Genomic DNA, 17,604 nt, shown 5'->3' on the forward strand with positions numbered 1-17,604 from the left:
TTCCAGCATCAGATGGCCTCCAAGTTCTCCCTCAGCAGAGAGAATTTCACACCCCTTATCCAGGCTGGGACACCCTCTATTATCCAGGGCTACAGCAGTGGAGGGCATCATCTGTGCTGAGCGGTGGAGCTTCGTGCCATTCCATATGGACGTGTATTCTCTGTGCTTGCACTCAAAGCTGGCTGGACACCAGCCAGCTCTGGTCAGAAGTCACCAAGTTGTTTTAGCTCAGTACATGGTGCCTGTGTCTCGTATCTCAGTAGGGTTTATTGGTTGAGGCTCAACGTGGTGCTAGGACGGCCATCTGGCCCCCGGAGCGGAGCGAACTCCCAGCCAGCTCCCTCGGAGCGTGGGCAGGACAAACGTGTGTGCGTTTGCACCAGCCCGTGTGAACTAACCTGGGTGAACTCAAAATGGTTTGTTCGGGGGGGGAAAAAACACGAGCAAGTTTAGCACTAATGGAATTAAAGCAGTAATGACCCTTTGTTCTGCAAGGGAGCAGAAAAGTGGAGCGCAGAGCGAAGCAGGGGCTCCCACACCTTCCTTTGGGCACCTCCACAACAAGGTGAGAATGTGGAGATTTGTACCCATCAGTGAGTTACACCCATGTGGTATTTTTAATCAAAAAAGTGTTTAAGGCCAGCTTGGATAGGGATTGGAGAAACCTGCTCTAGTGGAAGGTGCCCCTGCCCATGGCAAAGGGGTTGGAACGACATGGTCACCTGCAACCCAACCCAGACTGTGATTATGTGTTTCTAGGAGGCCTGAGCCCTGTCCTTATGGCATACTGGATATTACATTTAGTCTCCTTATATATTCCTGCCTTTACATCAGCTCATCAAAGCACAAGGGATCTCTAGGAGCACATTCCCTTCCCTTCCAGGAGCACATCCCACTGTGCCCCACACAAAACTGCAGTTAAAACACAAAAAGCAACAGACATAAGGTGAAACCAAGACAACCTCTGGGCAGAAAATTATTCAGTAATTCCAAAGAGATGAGGCATGTCCCATCTTCAAATGCAGTGAATTTGAGCAGCAACTTCAAAATACACACTCTTAGTAGTTAATGCTATAATTAAGGTTTATGTTTATTCACCTATATATAGAATCAAACACCATAAAATATGCCCAAAAAATCCCAAACAGTATCAGACAAACTTTTAATTTTTTTAATAATAAAAGAAGGTAATTGGTTATCTTCTTTTAACTAATTTACTATTCATATATACAATTTATTTATTCCTTACCTGTGCATTATAAGGGTCAAATTCTAGGATGGCCTTTAATGTAGGACAAACTATTGCAGTTCCTAGAAAGATTATATAAACATTTCCAGTATTTTACAGAAAGATGTAAACAGGCAGAAATGTTTCCAGCACAAATGGGTATCTATGTATTCAGATTTAATGAAATTTGCCCTACCCTGCTTTGAGTTACATCCTCAAACACCTACTCCAGGGCATGCAGGAACGTTTCTGAAAACAAAACATCTAGAAAACAGTTAAATCCTCAAGCTTGCAAATGGTCACACATCCACACAGTGTTATGTTTTCAGTAGGATTGAAATACTCACTGGAAAAAAAAAAAATTAAAGGGTTGCTTTTTTAAGATATTTAGGGGACACAGCCCACCAGAATTCACTCTATAATAATGCATTTTCTCCTTATAGGACAAAAGCATCAGATCTGAAACAGTCTTAAATCTAGTTAAATTTTAATAGAATATTAGAAAAAATAAAATCAAGAAACAACCACATCTACATTATATACTGTTGAAATGTACTCTGCTGAACACCACCCCAGCCTGGGGTTTTTTTTCCAGAGCTCTGTTAATTGAAAACAATAATTTGTTTTCTCTTTTGTAAAACGTAAAAAGCACAGAATTTGTCTTTAAAATATAGTTGTCAGATATCAAGGGGTATATATATGCTAACATTTACCCTAGGGGTATTTCAGGGCTAGAATCTGTTACAAATAAAATCTTTATTCATATGAACAGCTACCTGGGGGGCAATACTGAATGTTGTACATAATATTTATATATATATATATTTAAAATAATATAGCAGTGCTATTAAAACACACTGGAAGCTACACTGAATTTAGTCACTCTGTTTCACAGTTTTATGCTACTAACTTTTTGGAGATTGAATTGTTTTGTAGGATAGCTCCTAGAAAATAAACTCCTTTCATCTAATGTATCATACCAATGTTTTGCTATCTGTAATTTAATAGACTGCTCACTGTAATAAAGAAAATAATTAGAGGAAAAATAAAAGCATTTTTGTTTTTCATTAAATTGTGCAACAGTATTTGCAAATTTGAGAACTTTCCTGGAATTAAGAATTTTTAAAAGGCTAAAAAAATTTCTTCTTTTACATGCTATCTAGAATTACAGAATAGTCACTGTGTGCTATGGAAAACAACTTTAGGCTAAAAATCAGACACCCACATTTATCAAGAGGCTGAAGCTGTCTGAGGAAGTTGGGAGACAAAGCAGCTCTGCAGAGTGCCAGCAGCCTGAGGAGGCTCTGCTGGACCTTCCAAATCCACAGAATGAAGATAATATCCCACCAACTGCTAACAAAACTCTCAGATGGTTGAAAACCTTGTCTAGAGAAAGCAGACAGTAATTCCTCCCTTTTTCAGTGCACTTCAGATGCTGTGATTTGGAAACTGCCACCACAAGAACGAAACTCCTCGTACTAAACATCCAAACACCTTCTTTTCAATTAAGGAAAAATCATCTGTGACTCTACAGCAATTGAAACTCAGTCTGTGGCTGCTGCACATCAATCTATGTGATCATTCCAAGATCTCTAGGCAAGTGATCCACCTTTAAATTCTCCTCCTGGCCTTCTAAGTTGAAGAGATTCTGCATGCTTGGGCTTCCCACTCCTCAGGGCTCTCATGCTCCTCTCAGGAGATGACGGAAAACATGAGCTGGTTTAACACATTGCTCAACAAAGCCAAGGAAACAGAAAAGCAAAACTTTTCTGGAGAAATGCAGCATAGACTTTGCGTTGGGGAATTAATACAAATCCAGGCAGTGCTGCAGATCAAACACCGAGTGTCCGGTATCTCCCGTACCAGCTCTGTGTGTTCCCTGTGGAGGGTGAGGACACCTTCTCCCTGTGACAATCCTGGGGAGATCTCCACGTTCTTGGGAACATCATGTTCCTCTGCACACCAAGAGAGCGGCCGTACAGTTCACAAAAGTAACATTAAATGCCCTGTTCGTTACCAGCTCAGCTTTCGTTTGTGCTCAAGGGAGGACACGTCTGTTCTCTGATAAAACAATTAGCAAGTTCATCACAGAAACTCTCTGCTCACTGCAGAGTGTCTGAATTTAACATCTACGGCTCTGCACTGCATCCTTTGTTTCAAAAGCACTTTTTAAGACTATTCCTTAACTCTCAGAGTGTCACATATAAACTAACAAACCTTCCTGCTCCCAAAAATCAGCTTATATGGATAGAAGTCTAAGTCCTGTAAAACATATCGATACTCCTCTAAAATGCATCTAACATCAGACTTAACAATATCAGTACTACTTCTCACACAGAGCAGGATCTCGAAATAAAGGACAGTTTGAACATAAAGATTAAGTAAGGCAGCTCCATTATCACAAGTGTTTGCTCTTGAAATATCCGTGACCTTTCTGTACTACTAAATATACAAATAAAAACAAGGTATTTACGAAATGTCACATTTATGGAAAGCACTTATAAAACAAAGGGGTTTTTTTCTGTAAATAATATCAGTATTATAAGTAATGCAAATTTGGTATTTTCCACGACCCCACAAGAAGGTTGAAATATTTAAATGTGCAATGCTAAACACGCAGTATTGCCAGTTTACAATGGAATTTTGTCTTTACAAACTGCTACCTGGGAAGCTGATCTTCAGTGGTTATTAGAAAGCTTAGAAATAACAGGATTAAAATTAATTTTAATCAATGTGTTTTCTAATAGGAGAGTAGTCATCCTTACTAGGTTAAATGTGATGCACCCATACTTTCAATTCAATAAAATAATTGAAACATTCAACTACAAAACAAGCATTAAAAATGTGCAAATAAAGTAGAAGGTACCTCTAATCAGTTTTCCTCTCACCAGCCATATAAGCCCTTGATCCTAAAATTTTATGCTGCCTGCGAGGACAAGGTACAAATTCTATTTTAACCATCTCATCTTTGTCAACTTTGACTGTTTGATTCCCTCTGCTCCAACCCGAACAGCACCAGCAAAGAAAATGCTTTCCTCTCCTTAAGATGCTCCATTGGTTAGATCAGATTTATTTGCTGTCAGTAAAGGTTGTATTTGCACATAAGTCTATGACAGATTGCAAGTTTATTAACTTCAAGTGAGTTTTCAGGCTGCTGGGTTGAGGTTTTTTTGTTGGGTTGTTGGGTTTTTTGTGGGATTTTGCTTTTTTTGGTTTTTTTTTTTTTTGTCAGCGCTCCCTCCCCCTTTCCCCAAGATGTGGGTTACTTGACAAATTGGAGTTAAGTTATCTTAGGTCAATGTAACTGTAAGTTAAACTAATGAAGTGTATGTCTATGAGTGATGTCTGATTAGTTTAATGCAGTTAGTGCTGGACAGCTTGGGCTGCTGACCTTGAAGGAACACAGATAACATTGTGATGCGTTGGAGGATGTGGTTGTGATACAAGACAAATTTACATAACAGTTTGTCATGTACACTCCTCCAAAACAAAACTGTTGCAAAAAGAAAGCAAGAGAAAACCAACACTAAATGCCTCGCACAAGACAAAATGGGGAAAATTAATTATAACGTTTGGCTTGAGGTGGGAGATTATTTTAAATGGGAGCCAAAAGCGGGCACAGGAAAGGTGTACATTTACACAATATGTGTTCCAAGATGGCTTAGACATTGTGCTGGGTAACACTGAGCAAATGCAGCTTTCTACAGCACAAATCTACTCTTGAAAAATGGTATTCCTTCCTCAGGAAGCACCTACTCTCTCACAGTAAAAAATACCAGTTCTGAACTGTGACTCGTTGGCACATCATTCAGGTGTGCTCAGAACCCTCCTGAAGTTCATTCTGCAGCTGCTTGGGCTAAAAGAACCCTGTGCATGAACAGTCTCCCCCCATGAAGGTGCACAGTCCCCACACAATGTTCTGCATGCTGTGAGCAGAGCTCTATCTCACTGCTCCAGACAATCACCTCGCCACATCTCATCTGATCAGGTAGGCCAAGCAAAACTGCTGGGTTTAGAGACAGCTTGGCTCTGGAGGGGCTGATTCTCACTATGTGATAGCTATCTTGTCGACCTAAATCGCCTGTTTTTATCAGCCCAGGTCCTAGCTGATGGAAATTTGCTACTTACATAAATGTATAATTGACACCCACAGTTGCTGGCACGTTACTGAACTGGACCATCATTAAGATAAAACTGCTCCCTTAATCCTCCAGGTCAGCCTGAGCAGGACACTGATAAATCAGACTTGCTAATAGATACATGGGAGGGCACGTGAGGAAGCTTGCAGTGTTCACATCCGTGCCATCTCTCAGCCTAATCTGTGAAGCACAGTTTAAACCTTTCAGAATGACTGAGCTCACATGATAAATTTCAAATAAGAGATACACATACACGTATAGACATCAGGCACCCAGATATTGAGAGACTCCCATGGACTGGAGATGCAGGACAAAACAGTCCTGGAAATTCTAAATAAAACATATAATTTCTCAGTTATACCCAAGAAAAACCTGTGCTGCCCACTGCAGGGCCCTAATTGCTCTCACATACACCCTTGCATCCACACAAGGGGTGAATTCAAGAGACCTGGTTGAAGGCATCTGCGTAATTTGAGTTTAGAAATTATTCAATCCCTTGGTTACCTGTAATTAGAACTTGTTGGCACTGTTTGCATGAAATAAAGAGCAGAAGTCCGTGCCTTCCAATGCCACTTCTTGGCTGGGAGTGTGCAGAGGACACAATCTTCTTGTAGCTCTTCCTGGAGAAGATCCATCAGCTGTTTGTGGGAGCCACCATAGAAGGGTTCAATGAGAAGGACACTCATTTTCCAAGTACTTCAGAACTGTCTGAAACCTGAAAATGAAAATAGAGAAGTATTTTACTTTAGAAACATATCTTTACTATTATTATTATTATTATTGTTACCACTTAAAATTATATTGGAAGAAGAAATATACTGCAAGGCCTTGTAATATATCCTTAATATTATAGTAATGTGTTTACTTCAGAAAAGGCAACTTAGAAATTATGATGACTAGATTATTTTGACCTTTAAAAGACACTATCTGTAAATTTTAAATGAATTAAAATGTGCAAGACTTAGGAACACATTGTACTTTGAATTTATGGGTTTGTTTTCAATCCGATATTTAAAAACAGCTTTACTTTACACACTAACTCCCTAATACAGTCAATTATTCCATAACTTAGAATGTAGCTTATTCATTCATTCTCCTTTTCCTGGTGGCAGAGAAAATTAAAGAGCAATTCAAACACACTTCAGCCAGAATAGTTGCCAGTGACAGTGATTTGGGTGAGAGACTTAAAGGCAGAGAGCAGCTTGGGGAGGTGCAGCCGGGGCATTCCCCAGGACACCCTCCTGCATTGTTTGTTGCTGGGATCACAACCCCAGCAACAACAGGAGATGTAAACCACCTTATTTCTTCTGAGTACTCCAAAGTGTGGGTGGAAGAGAACACTAGAGGAGGCACAAGGAAGCTCTGAGACAAAAAGCCACAGAGCTGCTCACAAACAGGATGCAGAACATGCTGCCCAAAGCGAGGGGACAGATGAAAACCCGGTGACTATTGCTCATCGCCCTCATGAGTCACACCCTTGGGGTACTCAAAAGCTGCTTTTCACATGCTTCGAGCAAAGCCACCACACACAAAACCCTGAAAGGTGTTCACCATCCACAAACACCTCTCTGATGGTTTCCCTCTCAACACTCCCTAAGAATGATGGACTCCCTGCTAAACGCAGTTACTCCGGACTCGTGTTTGACAAGGTACATTGCAAGACCTTACACCCATTTCCTGACCTGCAATTTCTAGGGGTTTCAGACTGTAATCCTTATCTTACCAAAACCTCTGGTGACAAGAAATGAGAATTCAACGGAGAACTATATACTCTCCTGAAAATCTCAATCATCATCTCAACCATAGCTGAGAAATTTAGTTTGATTCAAGAGCAGGTTAAAAATATTGTGTATTCTATAATCATAGGGCAGAAAACAAAAAGCCTTTTAAGTGCAGTGTGGCTATCAAAAGATCAGTTAACCAGCAACAAAAATCCAAACACTGAATCAATTTAATTGGGAGACAAAACATAATAAACCTTCAGGTTTATGTTTTGTTGTTGGCCCACCATGGAGCCAGATGAAATGGTGATGTAGAGCTTCTGGGTCACCACAGAACAATCAGCAAAAGAAAAAACACTCCATGCTCCAACTTTCCTAATCCAGCCTGGATTCGGGTTATCATTTGCTCTATTATTTACTCCTCCGTAATATTTCAAATAAATTACTTGTTTTAACAAATGCATTCTTTGCAAAACCAAAAGGAAAGCCATCTGGAAGCAGATACTTCACTCCATTTTGGAGCTTGCTTCTTTTCAGGTAGCAAAGCAGTTTCTGATCTCTTTTTCACTGACCTAATTTCAAAAAAATCACACTTTTGAGATCACTGACGTTTTCTGAATTTACAATGATGTAACCAAAATCATACTCTCTCCTCCAAAGCCCTTTTGGAGCCTGCAGGGTAATAACTGCTATAAAAACACAAGCTGTGGCTTAGAATCTGCACTATTCACCTAAAGAACAATTTGTAATTAATCATGCTATGCTTGTCATCAAATGCCACCGAAAATTTAATTCAAGGGACTAAAGGGAAGCGTTTTATAAATTCAGCCCCTAAAAACGGGGTATGTGAAAAGTTGGTAAATGCCACTGAGTCAGTCACTCAGGGAGGCTTGCAACTAATTTACAAATCATTAGCAGTATCAGTAATAAAGCAATTTGTTCATGAAGCATCTGATCAGATCACACTTCACCAGACTAGTTCTGAAACTGGTTTTATCACCAGGTTCAGCTGAACCCACACTGTGCTCTTTGGTTTTATTTTGCACCAGTTTTCACTGTACATCCCTCACGGGAACAGAGAATGACTGTACGCCCTGACGGTAAGAGATTGCTCAGTCCTCGTGTTTCCTCCTGCTTAAAGACCCTGACATTTACTTCATTATTCTGCATTTACCTACCTTTAGATCTATTAGGGAAACTGCAATACAGAAGCATTACTATACAATAAACTCCCTTTGGCTATTTACATTGGGAAACTGGGTTGAATCGTGGATGTGTCGTGAAGTGGGTGTTAAGATAGCTCTTGATATGTAATTCTTCACAATAACACTCATAGACCCCGTGGCAGCAGCCCATGAGGGTGACAATCAGCAATGACACATTTTTTTTCAGAGACGACCTAAAGCTCAAAGGTTTTCTTACAAAACTCACTCACTCCAAAAAATGTAGGTACTGCTTATTGAAATCCTCACTAGCACTTGTAGGATTCTGTTGTTGTGTGATCTCTGTACATTCCCAGCAATATACACCAAATTCAATTCAGAAAAAATGTTACAATGTTATTTAAGAAGCAGTATATGGTTTATTCTATTCCTTTTTGTCATTTGTTTTTTTTAAATAAGATACTACCTACATAAGATACTACTAAAGGATAATGGCAGTACAATATATGTCACATTCACTTCAGGGCTTGACTAAGATGAAGCAACTAAAAAGTCAATATATCTTCTGTTTTTAAAAGATACACTGATAATGCTAAGGAAATTATATTACATATAACTAATAATTTCTTGTACTTAGAAAGACACAGAGGAGGTAGGACATGGTCGTTTGGCTCATATTTCACCCACATGACTTCCAGTTTTGTTCACATACAAAAATAACAGCTATTATTTTTGCTTTATTTCCCTTGACCCAGCCAAGTTAAGGTAAATATGTACCATAAACTCCTCAGAGGTCTCCAAAAGACACAGCTGATAAATGGCCTGAGAACATTCACCGTATCTGATGGAATGCAATCCTCAATTAAATATAAATCACTCCAGGTATTCTTTTCCCCATTTCAAAGAAAACAACAAATATTAGAAAAACAGAACTGCTTCCCCTTTCTCATTACAGTATTTCCTCTCTGGAGCCAGCAATCCTGGGTGTTCCTCAAACAGCTCAACCCCATCCACACGGCTGCAGGATCCTTTCCTTTGAAAATTTCCTACTCTGTCTTTACCATACAGAGCAGCACATTCCTCAGGATACACATTACATATCTGAAAAAAAAGAAATCCTTCAAAGTGGTAGCAGTGTCCAAATGACATGACTAATGCAGAGGTATATTGAAGTACTGAAAAGTGTAGGTGGGTAATTAGGTGCTGTCTCAAAGCCAGAAGCTCACGGTGACATTCAGCCAGGACTTTTGTCACTTGCTGCAGCTCTACCCCACACTGAAACATGGCACGCTATGGAGTCCCTGAAAGGGCCACTGCTGTTTGAACCAAAAATTTCCTTTTAAAAGAAAGTCTGAGTACTGTTCAGAGTAATAAATAAAAATTATCTTTAAAGGCATGAAAGAATTAACTGTTCAACCAGACACAAAACCATGGCTTCTTTTTAAACTCTAGGTGAATGCCAACTTAGGTATTTTTGTTAACCAACCTAGGCAGAGAAAACCCATCATTTTCCAGAATTTATTAAAGAACACACATTCACTCTTATATGCAGAAGTGTGGTTTCACAAACATCAGCACAGCTCACATCAGGAAGCCATAATTAGCTCTGTTCATTGACGTACTCAGACAACATAAATTACAGACCACGTCTAAATATCTGTCCAACAAAACAGCTGAGCAACCATCCAAACCCAAAGGAATAACTGTTAATATATTCCACAGGTAGAGATCTGCTATTAGTTACAGGAAATAAGGTATATGGTTTCAGTAATGATTGTTTTAACCGTCACAGTCCCACACATATGAGAAATTTATTCCACCGCCGTATCTGAGCACATGTGGTTCAGAGTGTTGTAACTCAACCTGCTGCAAAACCCACCAGGTACAACCTGTGGACATCGACATACTTAAACCTTTGATGGTTTCACATAAGCTCTCTGTGATGGCTGACACAGGCAAAAAATTTCCATGTTCCACATTGCAATAAAATGTGATTTTCCAAAGGACTTTTGAGCGTCCTTACCTTTCCTCATCTGTCCCTTCTCCTTCCCATCCCTACCTGAACTGGGGATGTGCTCTAAATACACACCCAGAGATTGAAAGAGCCTGCACTGCCCTCCCACTCACAATAGTGACTCACCGAAACCCCAAAGCTGCACCTTAAACACAATCACATCTTAAGGTTTAAGCAAAAATTAACTCGTATTTAGATCATCCAAAAGTACCGGTTCTGAGGTTTGTCATTACTAAACTGCATAAGCGAGAATGACAATTTATCTTTTATATAAACCAACTGGAAAAAGCAAGAAAACCTCCACTTCTTTTGAGAATGTGGTAAACCAAAATTGTTCACCTGTATTTGGATGGCTGAGCAGCAGTAACATTAATTTACTGGTGACATCCATAAACCACAGTCTGGACTATCTACACAACCTGAAAGCTGCAAACACCTACAGAATACCAAAATTTACCATTACCTGGAGGCAGCAAGGAATGAAACCTGCATGGATTTCCTGGCCTGCTTTGGTTTCACTAAAATACCACATCTCATTTTTACTGTACTTATGATCTACACATACAAGGGCATGGAGTGACATAACGAGGAGAATGGCTTTAAACTGATGGAAGGTAGGTCTACATTAGAAATTCAGAGGAAATTCTTCCCAAAGGTGGAGAGGCCCTGGCACAGGGTGCCCAGAGCAGCTGTGGCTGCCCCTGGATCTCTGGAAGTGTCCAAGGCCAGGCTGGATGGGGCTTGGAGCAGCCTGGGACAGTGGAAGGTGTCCCTGCCCTTGTCAGGGGTGGCACTGGATGAGTTTTAAGGTCCCAAACTATTCTGTGATTCTATGATACAATCAGAATTGCAAACAACATATTTTTTAAAGAGTTGGTTTGATCTTAATCAAATTGTAAGGACTTCCAGGTTCAGTTCTTATGCCTGTGTTTTCAACCCTGAGATGGAGCAGCAGGAACTGGAAGTCGAGATTTTTAAGATGTCCCAAGGCTATCAATCCAGAGACACCCTGACACAAGAGACAGTTAAGGCTCCTTTTGGAGTTTATGCATTTAGAAAGTAACATGCTGTAAAATCTGCACATTACCCTGTGAATGCTAAGTTAACAATATTGCTATAAATCCTTAGGAAAAAGATGTTAATGCATATACAGTGTACACATTTTAAAACTCAGAATTTAAACTGTTTTACTATTTTATCTAGGCAAAGGCACTAATAACCTTCATAATTTTCTGTTGTAAATTTAATTTGTTTTTTTTTTTCCAGCTACAGAAAAGCAAAAAAAAATTAATCCCCAGAATTTTCTTTTTACCTTCTTCCCCAACACAGTCTGAGACTCATAAATACTTTGCATCTATACTTCTAGCCGTCCTCAATCAACATCTTTGAAGATCTTAATCTATACTGAATAAATTATTGCAATTTATACTTTTTTTCCAGTGGAGAAAGACATCTGTGCATCACATTTATGGTTAACTCAAAACCACAACAGTCAAAGCTACCTCTGTGGGGAAGCCTCCATCCCCCAATGGAGCACAGCACTCCAAAGATATATTTCAGGGAAATTTCTCTGACTGATGTGCTGATCCCTCAGTACATTGGGAATGGCAATTACAATACACAACTTGGTTTCTTTGTGTCTGACTGACCTCCTAAATTGTATACATGGGACTAAATAGTACTCAGGACAGGGCAGGAGGGATACTCAGTACTCTGTAAACTGCCTTCACAAATTTGGTTTTACAAGGGCAAATTAAGCATTGTTAATATTTAATTAGGATAAAATTTTCCTCCAAAGAAAAGGAAGATAGAAGGGGAAAAGATACAGAAATGTGTGATGGAGAACCAGGGCCATCCTCTGCCACGGAAACAACCACAGTCACCATCACCCCTCACCAACAAAACAAATTAACTTTTCCACAGGCTTTGCTCCTCTGTCTCCTCCCTTTAATGGTCCAAATAGATTTACAGAAGTTGACATGAGTATGCTGCAGAGCAGAAGATATTAAATAATTATATTCACAAAAAGTTTTACATTATTTTGAGGAGCTCTACCACCACTAACAGGATTTTTTTAAACAAGGTAAAATATAAAAAAAAATACAGCTCTAATATGAGAGTATAACCTCATATGAGAGTATGCCAGGTTTGCAATTGGATCTGAGAGAAAATTAGTTATTCTGATTTAACAGTTAATTATAAGCTCCCATTTGCCATGTAATTCAGAAGCCTAGAAAAATGAAAACTGATTTTAACAGACTGCTCAAGTTGTTAAATGATATGTTGGCTTTATCCAACTTATTTGCAGTGTGTTTACAGCACGTGAAGGATCAACACAGTTTACAGGACTCAACATTTCCAGTGCTGCACCTATGACTATAAATTTGATGGCACTGATGATGCTGAAGGCTTACATTAGGTTTAAATAGATGAAGGATCCTTGATTTAGAGTATCTCCGAGAGGAGAGGGAACTAATAGGTGTGGTAATGGGAGATGTAGCACTATTTTTAAACTTGACAGGAGACATATTAGTTGCTAGTTCCCTATTATAGAAAAAGTCCCAGTCTGGTAATAATGGGCTGGCATTTTGAAATTCCTCCGATTTATTAGGAATATGATGAGAAATGTGCTCCACATGCTCTGAGCTTCAGACCAGTTTCTGTACAGAAGGTAAGAATTACAATGTGTATTCATGGCCAGTTTAAAGAGCATATGTGCTCACTTTTTAAAAGTCACAAATATTTTAACTAATTTTATTTGAAAGTCACAGTCTACAGTGCATATTAGCCAATTGATTAAAAGACAAAGCATTTGCTAGAAGCCATCATTAGTCACTCTGTGAGGTAATAAAAATCAACCCACATCAAAAAGTTGATTTGTTTTCCCCAGCAAATCTGAAGTAGCAAAATGCTAAACGAAGACCAAATCACTCTTGTGTCAACAGAACTTGGGATTGAGGAATTAAACTGCTCTTATAAAAAAGCTGGAATTGCAAGAGTTAATTTAAGCATTAGGCTTGGTAGCCTGAGATGTTTGGCAGCAACACTTGAGTGGGCACAAGCCAGATTTCTTTTGCAGTCAGAAGGTATCCCTTTGAATATGTGATGAAAGGATCTGCTCCTTCAGTCACACCTTGAGTCCATGGAAAAGGATGCAACGAGATCTACTGTCAAATGGAGTTCAACTGTGAAATCAGGGAGGGGACCCACACACAGGAGCAATTTGCAGGGTAGGTGGCCAGAAAGCCAACTCTGTCCTGAGCTGCATCCAAAGCCGTGGGGGTAGCAGGTCGAGGGAGGGGATGCTGCCCCTCTGCTCCCATGAGAGCCCAACTGCAGAGCTGCATCCATCTCTGGGGTCCCCAGTGCAAGAGAGATGTGGACCTGGTAAAGCCAGGCTGGGAGAGCTGGGGGTGTTCACCTGGAGAGGAGAAGGCTCCAGGCAGAGCTCAGAGCCCCTGCCAGAGCCTAAAGGGGCTCCAGGAGAGCTGGAGAGGGACTGGGGACAAGGGATGGAGGGACAGGACCCAGGGAATGGCTTCACACTGAGAGGGTTAAATGAGATATGAAGACAAAATTCTTCCTGGTGAGGGCTTGGCACAGGGTGCTCAGAGAAACTGTGACTGCCCTGGATCCCTGGAAGTGTCCAAGGCTGGGTTGGACAGGGCTTGGAGCAACCTGGGATGGTGGAATATGTCCTGCCCACAGCAGGAGGTGGGAACAGGATGGGCTTTAAGACCCCTTCCAACCCCAAACCATTCTGTGATGCAAAGTTCACAAGACATTTCAGTAAGATTACTTCAAAATTTATTTCAACCATGATGGAAAATGGACTTCAAAAGCCAAATGTACCTGCCATGTTTTTCACCTTAAGACCTGCAACTAAAGGAACATAAAAAGGGCAATCATGAGGATTTTGCCAACCTATGAAATCCTTAATCAAGGGAACAGAATAAATGATCAAGTTATTGTTTATGAGATGCAACATTTAAGTACTGGATCCCTACAGCAGTGTGGGTATGATACTTTAAGTAACTTCAAGGCTGAAATGTTACCTGTACAAAAACCCATCAGTTTTAAATAACAAGTACTAAAATTCAACAGATGAAATTTTTTGGTCTTTCACTCGCCCAACTCTTTTCAGCTCAGGAGAGAGCTGAACCAGGGCTTCATGCTCTGAAGCCATAAAAACAGAAATACCTCTCATTAACTTCTGTGCAGCCAGCACCACATTATGGCTTTTAGAAACCCCTCAAAAGCTCTCAGAGTCAATAGCAAACATCACACAATACTGAATGAGGGCTTCATACAGCACTAAACATATTTTTCCATGTTAACAATATTTATATCTTATTTCCAACTTGACATGCAGATGACATGTTACCCACATCAATTTATAAATCCAGCACAATAGGAGTTGCCAATTTGATTTAGTGGTGCAGCACCCTGTTTCCTGTAAATAATTTCCCTAGCAGGCTTTGACTAAGCCCTCTGAAAGAGCTCTAGAAATATTAAAGGCTCCAGTTTCTGGCCAAAATGCTTTCTGACAGCTCACTGCAAGTGTTCCCCAGCATCTCTGCTGACCCAAGAATAGCAAATTTAATGACTTAAGTCACTTGTTTCTATCCTCTTGTGTGCAGAGCTTGCAAATTACTTCAAGGATTGGCTTAAAGCAACGAAGAAAAGCGTATTCATACATTTTATTTTACTTCACAAGTATCAGAAAGTTAAGGGGTCTGCCTCCTCCACTGGGAAGTATCTATGGATACACACATTGCAGAAAGCTGAAAAACACTGACACGAGTTAAATAAACATGTCTGGTATCATCTGCCAATTGAAATGGTGAGCATTGCAGGAAATATTTGTTTTCCATGAATAAAAGCGATACACAAGCATCTCAAAACAATCTGTTTTGGAAGGTTATTTTGGTTGTTTTGTAAACAAGTTTAGGTTCTGAGCTGATGTTTTCAAAACAGATACTGCAAAGCGAATAAATATTCATGTCTGGGGGAGACCCTAACAGACATGAAACAAGTGTGTGGCCCTTTTTAACAGTGCCACAGATAAAGCAAGGCAAGGACACTCAGAGAGGACATCAAGATGTAAATTTTTTCCTTGAAGTTTCTCAGATGGCTGAAAAGTGCCATTAAAATCATCATGCTCAAAAAAGCCTGGGCCTTAAAAACTTGGCTTTTATTGCACATAAGAAAATCTGGCTACAACCCACAAACAGCACTGTAGTCTTTAACAAAAAGAATTAAAAACAGGGATTTTTTTAAATTTGACTTCATTATAAATCATGAATGTATCAGTACAACTCATTTGGGTTTTCAGCTTTAGGGTCACCTGGGAATCATTTAAAAACTGTCTAAAAACCATTTACTGTGCTTGAGCAACTGGCCACACTCACAAAACCTTTCTTCAAAACCTGAAAATACTTATCTAAATAAAACATCCTGCTCAACAAAACCAAAAATTATGCTGTCACTTACCAGCTTCTTCCACTTGTACCACACAGAACCTACACAACCTGGAACACTCCCCCCAACACAGTGGTACAACACTAAGAATCACTGAATAGTTTGGGTTTGAAGAGACCTTAAAGGTTATCTTGTTCCAACCCCACAGCCAAGGACACCTTACACGAGAGCAGACAGCTCCACACCCCACCCAGCCCGGCCTTGGACACTTCCAGGATTGGGAGTTCAGGAACATTAAGTATGGTTTATAATGGCCATGACTACAGGGGAGCAGAGAACAAAACATATTCACTGCAGGGCTCAGAGCTGAAGGAACTATTTTAAGGTCATTACTGGAAGATCCAAACTATTTAAAGTTTAGCTGGCTATTAGTAGGTGCTCTTGCTGACACTGCTGATAAAAATCCCAGAAATACCATTACAAGGCAATGCAAGAAACCGCTCACACCTCACACACGCAAGGTCTGTGCTTAATATTCCCACTTCTTCATTTCAAAGCCACAAATATCACAGCCTTTGCCAGCAAGTTAAAGATCTGTTCTGACTCCTACTAAAGGCATCAGGGTTGTGCAGTTACTCTGGCCATTGGGAAATTTTTGGCAATACCCCCAGTTAAGCATTCACAGCAGCCATAAGCAGCTCTTGGAGGCCTGGAGAACAACAGCATATGGACAGTTTGGAAAAATCTCTGTAATCAGGGCAGTGTTACCTCAAAACAGTGTTCCATGGGCAGTCAGGCTCACAGCAATGCTACAGCTGAAACTTCTGGTTATTTTCCGTGTACCTGGACCTGTTTGAGTGGATCCAAAGGAGTTCATGAGGATACTTCAAGGGCTGGAGCCCCTCAGCTCTGGAGCCAGGCTGGGAGAGCTGGGGGTGCTCACCTGGAGAAGAGAAGGCTCCAGGGGGACCTCAGAGCCCCGTTCGGTGCCTCAAAGGCCTTCAGGAGAGCTGGAGAGGTTCTTGGGACGTGGGCCTGGAGGGACAGGACACAGGGAATGGCTTCAGACTGAAGAGTAAGGTTAGACTAGAAATTTGGAGTGCTTTGGTTATAGAGATGACATTAAACCTCTATTTAAATCACCTATTTATGCTGTGATTTTCAAAAATTGCTTTCATTCAATGGATCTGAAGCCAAGAGAGGTGTTACACAGGCCTTAGTACAGAGTGAATGATTCAGATCTTTCTGAATATTTTCAGATCCCATTTTCCCATCAGTGTTTAAGCAGAGACTAATCCCATAAAGCTTTGTAAGTGGTAGATACTTGAAAGTGCCTATGAAACTGATTTAGCCCCACATTTAAGGCAGAAATAAATCTGGAAGACACTCTCCCCCTTTGACCACCGAAGATAAAATATAGTTATGAGGGAGGGGAAAGGAGAGGAAGGAAAATAATAAGTTTCCTTCAGAAAATATACATGTGGAAAAAAACTCAGATGGGGTACCCAAAATAAGCAATACCATGCAAATGTTCTGAGAAAAGAGAATTATTTCCACCTATCTGCATTGATCACACAAACATTTGCTTCCACTGACAAGAACATAATCCAAACTCTGCCTGTTCATCTCAAAGTGGTTATGAAGCCATGTGTGAGGTGCATTCAACATCCTCTAAGATGAACAGAATCTGTTTTGCATCCCAATATCCTTGGAGAGAGCAATATTCATGCAAGATGATTCAAGCTACTCTTCAGAGCTGCAGCACTCTGCCTCCCCATTGAAGCTCTGAATGAGCATGGGCAAGAGAGATCCATAAACCATTTTTCCTAGAGTCTATAGACAGTTGGTTTCTTAGCACTCACGGAAACATCTTCTTGGGCATTAACAGAATGACTTAGAAAGAAAAAAAGTCTGCTTT

General features: G+C 40.2%; 1 protein-coding gene across 19 annotated transcripts in view; it reads right to left on the minus strand.

Annotated features, from left to right (window-relative positions):
- QTMAN (queuosine-tRNA mannosyltransferase) overlaps positions 1-17,604 on the minus strand; it is a 318,519-nt gene that overhangs the window by 259,586 nt on the left and 41,329 nt on the right. For 16 of the 19 annotated variants that reach the window (XR_013183108.1, XR_013183107.1, XM_077181758.1 and 13 more), the window contains one exon: positions 5,872-6,082. Coding sequence is in view for 17 of the 19 variants with exons in the window: in XM_077181758.1 (XP_077037873.1) it covers positions 5,872-6,053 (182 nt within the window). In the remaining 2 variants the exon portion in view is untranslated. Of the gene's footprint in view, positions 1-5,871; positions 6,083-16,454; positions 16,577-16,629; positions 16,722-17,604 lie in introns of those variants that run through there. The other 3 variants (XM_077181748.1, XM_077181749.1, XM_077181751.1) reach the window with 3 other exon arrangements.

This window comes from Agelaius phoeniceus, chromosome 7 (genome assembly GCF_051311805.1).
Source record: "Agelaius phoeniceus isolate bAgePho1 chromosome 7, bAgePho1.hap1, whole genome shotgun sequence".
Taxonomy (NCBI): Eukaryota; Metazoa; Chordata; class Aves; order Passeriformes; family Icteridae; genus Agelaius; species Agelaius phoeniceus.